Source organism: Heteronotia binoei, chromosome 17, assembly GCF_032191835.1.
Source record: "Heteronotia binoei isolate CCM8104 ecotype False Entrance Well chromosome 17, APGP_CSIRO_Hbin_v1, whole genome shotgun sequence".
Lineage (NCBI taxonomy): Eukaryota > Metazoa > Chordata > Lepidosauria > Squamata > Gekkonidae > Heteronotia > Heteronotia binoei.
Genome location: NC_083239.1, coordinates 49,238,522 through 49,248,774, shown reverse-complemented (window position 1 = coordinate 49,248,774; position 10,253 = coordinate 49,238,522). Strand labels below are relative to the sequence as shown.

General features: G+C 50.0%; 1 protein-coding gene across 1 annotated transcript in view; it reads right to left on the bottom strand.

The window, feature by feature from the left end:
- Positions 1-1,014: 1,014 nt before the first annotated feature.
- SLC8A2 (solute carrier family 8 member A2) overlaps positions 1,015-10,253 on the bottom strand; it is a 92,241-nt gene continuing 83,002 nt past the window's right edge. Inside the window, exons 6-7 of the mRNA XM_060258322.1 lie at positions 4,412-4,687; positions 1,015-1,391 (exon numbers count right to left, since the gene is read on the bottom strand). Of these exons, the coding sequence (XP_060114305.1) occupies positions 1,015-1,391; positions 4,412-4,687 (653 nt within the window). The remainder of the gene's footprint in view (positions 1,392-4,411; positions 4,688-10,253) is intronic.

Below are 10,253 nucleotides of genomic sequence, written 5' to 3'. Positions count from 1 at the left end.
CGGGGCAGATAGTGTGAAATCCAACGGAAGCCCCGCAGAGAAGAGGAGCGTGAGAGCGGCGTAAGGCTAGTGGGGAATCGGTCTGTGTAAACTGGAAAAATCCAGTTCGAAACTGCATCGAAAGTGGATTGAAATGGCATTATTTAGTGCGTGTGATTGATGCCTAAGAGTGGTTCAACCCAAAGTTAACGGCGCATGTGAAACCCGCTGATATTCGCCCTTCCCAAAAAAAATCACAAAGGGGAAGAGCTCCCCTCCTTCTTTTGTTGCACCAAGTCTGGGCAAAACAGCCTTGACAACCCCAACATAACCCCGGCTTAGCAAGACATTTTGAAAACCACAAGACGACTATCAAAAACGCCAAACGGGGGAAAAAAGTAAGACAGAGAGAGAGGGAGAGAGAGAGAGGAGAGAGAATAAACGTTAAACCTCCATCTCATTCCAGCAACTGTCCCTCTCTAGCGTCTCCTCTTCCCACTCCATGTGGGCCCCCCCCCCATTAAAAACAGAACATGGGGAGACAACTCGTTTCACAAGACCCCTGATGTCACAAGAGGCCTCGTTCTTCTCGGTTCTGGGGTTCACGCTGAGGCAGAGCTGTGGAGAACCACTGGATGGCATTTAGAAGAGACGCCCTTCGGGTCCTTCAACCAGATAGGAGGCCAAGAGAATGTTCCCAGAAACCCCTTGTTCCACTTCCTGTTGGTTTCCCACCGAGTCACCCAGGTCTGCGGGGCGGGGAGGAAGATTCCCCTCCAACGTACACACACAAAAACTGTTGGAATGTTTGCCGCAGAAGGAAGAAGGGGGCCTCCTCGCTTCAGCTGCAAGTTAGAAAAATATGCAACCTCTCCCCTCCCACCGGCCTGGCAGCAAGGAGAGAGGAGATTTGTGGTACAAACAGATGCTCGGGTGGGTGAGGGTCTCTGTCCAGAGCTACCCTCTTGCAGACTAGCTCATTCTCTGGCCTCCCTCTTAGCCCACACTGCCCCCATCTCTTTGCTCTCTGAGTCTTCAGAAGCCGTTGATGTGGCAGTAAGCCTCCAAGCTGGCAAAGAGGATGTAGATGAACCACAAGCCCAGGAAGAGGCTGGCCGTGAGGATTTTGGCGGTTCGGGGCCCCCCCAGCTCGCCCCCTATGTGCGGACGGCGCCGGTACATGAGGACGCTGATGCAGATGAAGGCGAAGATGGTGAAGAGGGTGACGGAGAAGGCCAGTGTGCCCGCCTCCACCTTGAAGTCTTTGCCCTGGAAGGCCCAATAGATGGCGGCGACCGACCACGCCACGCCCAGGCCCAGGAAGACGTTGACCGCGTTGCTGCCGGTAACGTTGCCAATGGAGGCGTCAGCACACTGATCCTGGAGGGCTGCCACTTTGCTGGCAAAAGTGTCTGTAGGAGAGAGAAGAGCCAGGTCAGAAGGGTGTTCAGAAGCAAGCGAAGAAGAAGAAGAAGAAAAAGAAAAAGAAGAGGAGGAAGAAGAAGAAGAAGAGGAAGAGAAAAAAAGAAGAAGAAAAGGAAGATGATGAAGAAGAAGATGATGATGATATTGGATTTATATCCCGCCCTCCACTCCAAATCTCAGAGCGGTCACAATCTCCTCTACCTTCCCCCCTCTACAACAGACACCCTGTGAGGTGGGTGGGGCTGAGAGTGCTCTCACAGCAGCTGCCCTTTCAAGGACAACCTCTGCCAGAGCTACGGCTGACCCAAGGCCATTCCAGCAGCTGCAGGTGGAGGAGTGGGGAATCAAACCCGGCTCTCCCAGATAAGAGTCTGCCCTTTCAAGGACAACCTCTGCCAGGGCTATGGCTGACCCAAGGCCATTCCAGCAGCTGCAAGTGGAGGAGTGGGGAATCAAACCCGGTTCTCCCAGATAAGAGTCCAGGCACTTAACCACTACACCAAACTTTGCCCCTCAATGCAGGTAGATTTGTCCCAAGAGGGGAAATACTGTTTCCTTTGGGCTGTTTCACGCTGGTAAACTGAGGCAGGAGGCAGACTGATGCCCGAAGCCAGGTTGGTATAGTGGTTACGTTCACGAGCCCTAATCTGGGAGAACCAAGTAGAAGAAGAAGAAGTTGGATTTACATCCCGCCCTTCTCTCTGAATCGGAGTCTCAGAGCTGTCACAATCTCCTTTATATTCTTCCCCCACAAAAGACACCCTGTGATTTGGGTGGGGCTGAGATAGCTGTCTGCTCTTTCAAGGACAGCTCTGTGAGAGCTATGGCTGACCCAAGGCCATTCCAGCAGCTGCGAGTGAAGTGGGTTGCTGACCCTCCAAGTGGCACCTAGAGATCTTCTGCTGTTACAACTGATCTCCAGGCTACTGAGATCGGTTTCCCCTGGAGAAAATGGCGGCTTTGGAAGTGGACTCCAATAGAACTGTACTCTGCTGTGGTCCCTCTCCTCTACAACCCCCACCAGTTTGATGTAGTGGTTAAGTGTGGACTCTTATCTGGGAGAACCGAGTTTGATTCCCCACGCCTCCACTTGCAGCTGCTGGAATGGCCTTGGTTCAGCCATAGCTCTGGCAGAGGTTGTCCTTGAAAGGGCAGCTGCTGTGAGAGCCCTCTCAGCCTCACCCACCTCACAGGGTGTCTGTTGCGGGGCGGGTGGGGGGGAGATAAAGGAGATTGTGACTGCTCTGAGATTCAGAGTATAGGGCGAGATATAAATCCAGTATCTTCTTTATCTCCACCCCACAAATATCCATATATTTCCCTTCCTGGAGCTGGTAGCTGCCCTGGGCCCTCTTATAACCCAGGAGAGCCAGTTTGGTGTGGTGATTAAGTGTGCGGACTCTTATCTGGGAGAACCGGGTTTGCTTCCCCATTCCTCCACTTGCAGCTGCTGGAATGGCCTTGGGTCAGCCATAGCTCTGGCAAAGGTTGTCCTTGAAAGGGTAGACTCTTATCTGGGAGAACCGGGTTTGATTCCTCACTCCTCCACTTGCAGCTGCTGGAATGGCCTTGGTTCAGCCATAGCTCTGGCAGAGGTTGTCCTTGAAAGAGCAGACTCTTATCTGGGAGAACCGGGTTTGATTCCCCACTCCTCCACTTGCAGCTGCTGGAACGGCCTTGGGTCAGCCATAGCTCTGGCAGAGGTTGTCCTTGAAAGGAAGCACCCGCCCCCTCCGGAAACCCAGCGCTTCGCGAGCGCCAGCTGTGGAGGGGGCGGCGTGCTTTCTCCATACCTGTCTGCCTGGCTCCAGCTCTGATGCTTAAAGCAAGCGCTGGGATCGGATGGTGGAGGGAGTGATCCTGGCACTTGCTGTAAGCGTCAGAGCTGGAGCCAGGCAGACAGGCACGGAGGAAGCACGCTGCCCTCACCGCAGCCGGCGCTCGAGAAGCACTGCGTTTGCGGTGGGGGCAGCGTGGAGCGATCCCAGCGCTTGCTGGAAGAAGCTGGAGCCAGGCAGGCAGGCGCGGGGGAAGCGCCGGGATCAGAGGCGGAGGCAACGGACCCCCCCCCCCCCGGAGGAAGGTACCTTCGCTCCATAAGACGCATACACTTTTCCCTCCACTTTTTTTTGGGGGGGGAAGTGCGTCTTATGGTCCGAAAAATACGGTACTCAGGGCGCCTACTGCCCTTATGTGGCTGAAAACCACTAAATTACATTCAGTCCAGTATTAAAAGTAGGTGATCCAACAGAGAGCCGGTCCGCTTTGCAAGCCGTTTCGGATGTCAAATCCTTCTAGGGACCATTCTTACAAGTATTGTACAGTCTTCCAGGTCCAGTAGTGCCAAATTAATTCATAACGATGGTTCCTGGAAGAAGGATTTGAGATTTGAGAAAGAAGTACTTTTCTCCCTTTCTCACAATACAAGAACTCGTGGGCATTCGATGAAATTGCTGAGCAGTCAGGTTAAAACGGATAAAAGGAAGTCCTTCTTCACCCAAAGGGTGATTAGCATGTGGAATTCACTGCCACAGAAGGTGGTGGCGGCCACAAGTATAGCCACCTTCAAGAGGGGTTTAGATAAAAATATGGAGCAGAGGTCCATCAGTGGCTATTAGCCACAGTGTGAGTGTATATATAAAAAATTTTGCCACTGTGTGACACAGAGTGTTGGACTGGATGGGCCGTTGGCCTGATCCAACATGGCTTCTCTTATGTTCTTATCCAAAACGGCTTGCAAAGCGGACTGGCTCTCCGTAGGACCACCTGCTTTTAATACTGGACTGAATGTAATTTAGTGGTTTTCAGCCACATAAGGGCAGTAGGAGCACTGAGTAACTTATGAGGTTTTAACTTGGTGATCCATACTGATAATATTCGTTTTGTATTTTGATACTTATTATTCACAACACGTTAAAATTGCACTTTACACGGAGAGTTTTCCCCCCCCCTTTTTGTGGTGTCCCAGAAAGGAAATGCCAGACCAGCACGCCAGTCCTCGCAGTACCTGGTATGGAGGTGCCGAGGGCCACGAACACGACGGCGTTGACGGAGTCCTTGAGGCCGATGGTGCAGCCGAAGTGTGAGGCCAGGTCTCCGATGAAGGCAGTCAGGATGCCGATCACCATGATGCTGACGCTGAAGCAGGCCCAGCCATTCCAGTACTCGGTGGGCGGCACGCAGGCGAAGAGAACTTTCCAGAAGACAGTCAGGAAGTGCATGACGTAGTCGAAGCAGGAAGGGAGCCGCTCCTCCCGCCCATCCTCCTCATCTTCCTCGTCACCTGGGATGAGGAAATCTGAGAATCAGAGGCCTTCGCAAGGGAAAAGCAGTTGGCGGTGGGGAAGGGTTGCCAACTCGGATTCAAGAAATATCTGGGGGCTTTGGGGGTGGAGCCAGGAGATATTGGGGGTGGAGCCATAAGCAAAGTTGTGACGCGCACAACTGAACTCCAAAGGGAGTTCTGGCCATTACATTTAAAGGACCCACACACCTTTTCAATGCCTTCCCTACATTAGAAATATTGAAGGATAGGGGCACCTTCTTTAGGAGCTCAAAAAATTGGACACCCTGGTCCAATCTTTTGAAACTTGGCGTGCATTTTGAGGAAAGTCCTTAGATGCTATGCTGAAAATTTGGTGCCTCTACCTAAAAGAACAGCTCCTCCAGAGTCCCAGATACCCTCGGATCAATTTTCCATTATTCCCTATGGGAATCGATCTCCTTAGGAATAATGAAGTGCCCACAGAGAGAGGACTGTTCACAGAAAGAGGGAGGCTTCCCATGCAGAATTACGAAATGCGGGGCATTCTCTATTCTCAAGGTGTGGAGAAAGCGGCCACCTTAGGTTTGGGGCCTGGAGATTACAACTAGTCTCCAGATGACAGTCTCCTTCTCCCCAGGAGAAAATGGCTGCTTTGGAGGATCCCCAAACTTTACCTCAGCAGGCTTAGAAGAAGAAGAATTGCAGATTTATACCCTGCCCTTCTCTCTGAAAGAGACTCAGAGCGGCTTACAATCTCCTATATCTTCTCCCCTCTACAACAGACACCCTGTGAGGTGGGTGGGGCTGAGAGGGCTCTCACAGCAGCTGTCCTTTCAAGGACAACCTCTGCCAGAGCTATGGCTGACCCAAGGCCATTCCAGCAGCTGCAAGGGGAGGAGTGGGGAATCGAACCTGGTTCTCCCAGATAAGAGTCCATGCACTTAATCACCACACCAAACATAGGGTAGCCAAGTCCAATTCAAGAAATATCTGGAGACTTTGGGGGTGGAGCCAGGAGACATTGGGGGTGGAGCCAGGAGCAAGGAACTGCACACCATTTAAATGCCTTCCCTCCATTGGGAATGACGGCTAGGGGCACCGTCTTTGGGGGCTCATACAATTGGACCCTCTTGTCCAATCCTTTTGAAATTTGGAGGGTGTTTTGAGGAGAGGTATTGGATGCTATGCCACAAATTTGGTGCCTCTACCACAAAATGCAGCCCCCCCCCCCGAGCCCCAAATACCCACAGATCAATTCTCCATTATTTCCTATGGGAATAACGGGGTGCCCAGCAGACCCCCGTTTTCTGATGACCCTAAAGCATGGGGATCTCCAAACCAGGGAATCCCCTGCCCCCGCCTGGGGATTGGCAACCCTAGGCAGGCTCCACCCCACGATCTCCAGCAAGATCTCCAGCAACCACAGTTGGGAACCCTTTGCATACATACTTGGGAGAAAAATAACCTTATTCTTGGCCACTGAATGATCATAGAATATGGAAAGGCATTTAGAAGGGCTCAGATGGATATTTTACAATTGGCCATTTTGAAGGGCCACAACAATCAGATCCCATTTGATGATCGAGTGTGCTCCAGGGTCCACAGATCCATTGAAGATCCGGCTCATGTTACATTTCAATGCCCAAGATTTGTAACTTGTCAGGAGAAGTACCCAAGAAATATTTTACAATGTTTGCCAGACAGTGTAAAATAAATTAGTTGCGTTACTGGCAGATAAGAATAGATGGATCACAGTGTAAACAGCAAAGTTTGTAGCATCTGTTATCAAGATACAGCTAAAGCGACTGAAGTAAATTATATTTATGAATAAATGTATTTAATAAGATCCTTTTTATAGGATTTATATAATTAGAAGAAGAAGAAAAAGATATTGGATTTATATCCCGCCCTCCACTCTGAAGAGTCTCAGAGCGGCTCACAATCTCCTTTACCTTCCTCCCCCACAACAGACACCCTGTGAGGTGGGTGGGGCTGGAGAGGGCTCTCACAGCAGCTGCCCTTCCAAGGACAACCTCTGCCAGAGCTATGGCTGACTCAAGGCCATGCTAGCAGGTGCAAGTGGAGGAGTGGGGAATCCAACCCGGTTCTCCCAGATAAGAGTCTGCCCTTTCAAGGACAACCTCTGCCAGAGCTATGGCTGACCAAAGGCCATTCCAGCAGCTGTAAGTTGAGGAGTGGGGAATCCAACCTGGTTCTCCCAGATAAGAGTCTGCCCTTTCAAGGACAACCTCTGCCAGAGCTATGGCTGACCCAAGGCCATTCCAGCAGCTGCAAGTGGAGGAGTGGGGAATCCAACCCGGTTCTCCCAGATAAGAGTCTGCCCTTTCAAGGACAACCTCTGCCAGAGCTATGGCTGACTCAAGGCGATGCTAGCAGGTGCAAGTGGAGGAGTGGGGAATCAAACCCGGTTCTCCCAGATAAGAGTCCGCACATTTAACCACTACACCAAACTGGCTCTCAGTTAGATATGATTGTATGGATACTAGGGATTTAGACTTATTTAGCGGGTTATCTTAATTTTGCAGGTGTGCAAATATAAAGGTAAAGGTAGTCTCCTGTGCAAGCACCAGTCATTTGCGACCCTGGAGTGATGTTGTTTTCACAGCAAACTTTTTTTTACAGGGTGGTTTGCCATTGCCTTCCCCAGTCATCTATGCTTTCCCCCCAGCAAGCTGGCTACTAATTTTACTGACCTCGGAAGGATGGAAGGCTGAGTCAACCTGAACCAGCTTCTGCTGGGATCGAACTCAGGTTGTGAGCAGAGGGCTCTGACTGCAGTACTATAGTATACTGGACCCAAAAAAATTAAAGTATTTCTGAAAAATCCCAGTCCCTCAATACCGGTATCATATTCGTATCTGGGATTTTTTGGAAATGCTGAAGTTTTGGGAGTCCAATAAACTTGAGAACTACCATTTAAAAAAAAAAAAGCCAGCCCAATGCTGAGGCTGGCTTGGCTTCTCTTGAAGCATGGTTTAAACTGCTCTGCAGAGAAGCTGGTCCCAGGATTTGCTGCTTTGGGGAGGTCTCACATCTTGCTGCCCTGGCAAACCTGGGGCTGGCTGCTCTTGCAGCTTGCTTTAAACTGAGCTAAAAGAGGAGCCAGCCCCAGCTAAGGCAGTGCAGAGCTCTCAGCTCCCACTGCCCATTGGGTATTGCTGAATATATAAAAGCCCATAAATTTGGTATTGCTGAAATAAAAGCCCATTTGGTATTGCAGAATATAACTGAATAAAAGCCAAGCAATTTGGTTTTTATTTGGGCTCAGCTATACAGGTAGCCAATTAGATTCTCTGATCTGCATTCAGCTTAAATAAAACCTGAAAAATACCGGTAAGGTATTTTGGGGGGGCAGGGGGGAGGGTTGGCTCAGTTTATGTCAAATGCACACCCCCCCTAGTTAATTTGTATTATTGTTTTATTGATCAATTTATGTGATAGCTTGTATCGACATTGTAATTTGTTTTTAACTGTATTTTTCTTTTTTCTGTGTTTTGTTTTGTTTACTGCTGTGGCTGAGCTGAAGCAATAGTTACCTGTTGACCCCAGAACTACAAAAGCTATTTTTTTCTGTTAATGATTAGTAATTATTGTTTGCCACTTTCTCCTGGTAATCATTAGTAATTAGTGTTTGCAATAGCCATTGACTTTTTGTACACGTTCAGTCTGTTTTCGCATTCCCTCCCACTATTGTTGTCAAACCTCCTGGTGGTTGCTGGAGATTAGGCCACACCCCCTGATGTAGCCAATCCTCCATGAGCTTACAAAGAAGAGCCCTGTAAACTCCTGGAGGATTGGCTACATCAGGGGTGTGCGGCCTAATATGCAAAGGAGCTCCTGCTAGAATTCCACCCCTGGGACTTTATAGCATTCTACCCTGCTGAGGTCCTTCCCCTCCCCTTCCCAATCCCTGCCTTCCCCAAATTCCCCCCACCCAGTCTCCAGGTATTTCCCAATCCAGAAATAGTAATCCTTCTTAGAGTGCATGTGAGATAAATGGCAAAGAATTGGGGGACAAAGAATTGCAGGATGCTGTAAAGTCTGGTCAAGGGTGTGCTCTAATAAAAATATTGTATTTATATTTATTTATATTATAATGCCCATACCTTCACACATGAAGCTGCCTCTACTGAATCAGACCTTTGGTCCATCCAGGTCAGTATTGTCTACTCAGGCTGACAGCAGCTCTCTGGGGTCTCAGGCTGAGGTCTTTCCTGAGGACCTTCTGCCTGGTCTTTTGAACCAGGGATTTAACCTGGGATCTTCTGCCTGCCAAGCAGATGCTCTGCCACTGAGATACAGCCCCACTTCCTGGCTCTCCAGGGTCTCAGGCTGAGGTCTTTCCCATCACCTCCTGCCTGGTCCTTCGAACTGGAGATGCTGGGAATTGAACCTGGGATCTTCTGCATGTCAAGCAGAGGCTCTTCCCACTGAGCTACAGCCCTCTTCAAGGCTCTCCAGGGTCTCAGGCTGAGGTCTTTCCCATTACCTTCTACCTGGTCCTTTTAACTGGAGATGCCGGGGATTGAACCTGGAACCTTCTGAATGCCAAGCAGAGGCTCCAGCACTGAGCTACAGCCCCACTTCGTGACTCTCCAGAGTCTCAGGCTGAGGTCTTTCCCATCACCTCCTGCCTGGTCCTTTGAATTGGAGATGTCGGGGATTGAACCTAGGACCTTCTGCAATCCAAGAAAATTCTCTACCGCTGAGATGTGACCCCCTCCCCTCTTGAATCATAGGTGTTCCCCTTTTGATTCTATTGCCCTCCCCCCTCTGTGATTTTCCCAGCAGCCAGACCTGAGAGACAGGAGAAAAGGGGCTGAAGCTTTTCTTGGCATTTCATTAATCCAGTCAATCTGTCAATATTTGGAGGGGTGCGTGTGCAGAGTGGGAGAGCTGTACGCAAGGACAAAATATTAGGAGGAAACGACTCAAATAGAATGGAACATGTCATGAGGCAGCACAACCAGTAGAGGCCGCCACTGCCACACCACATGCTGTGATGGCGCTCCAGTGCTAATTTTAACCTCTTTTCACCTAGGTGGGTGGTAGACAGGTGGGCAGCAATCAGAGGAGGGTTTGTGTGCTTTTGGAGGGGTACAGGAGGGAACAGAAGTCAGCCCAAATACAACCACACAAGCCTGTGTTACCTATCATTTATAGCCCTCAGCCAAGAACCCCATAGGTCAGGGGCACCCAAACTGTGGCTCGGAAGCCACATGTGCGCCTTTCACACATATTGTGGGGCTCTCAAAGCCCCCACCACCTAAGTGAGTGGTTTGGAGAAGGCATTTCTCTCTTTAAATCACTTCTACAAGCCAAAGTAGCCAGTGGCCTGGCAAATGCATTTAAAGTTACTTCCTTCTCCCTCCCTCCCATCTTTTTCCCTCCCTCCCTTCATTATTCCTCCCTCCCTTCCTTCTTCTTCCCTCCCTCCCTTCTTTCTCTCTCCTTTCATTATTCCTCCCTCCCTTCCATCTTTTCCCCTCCCTTCTTTCTTTCTCCCTCCCTTAATTATTCCTTCCTCCCTCCCTTCCATCTTTTCCCCTCCTTCCCTTCCTTC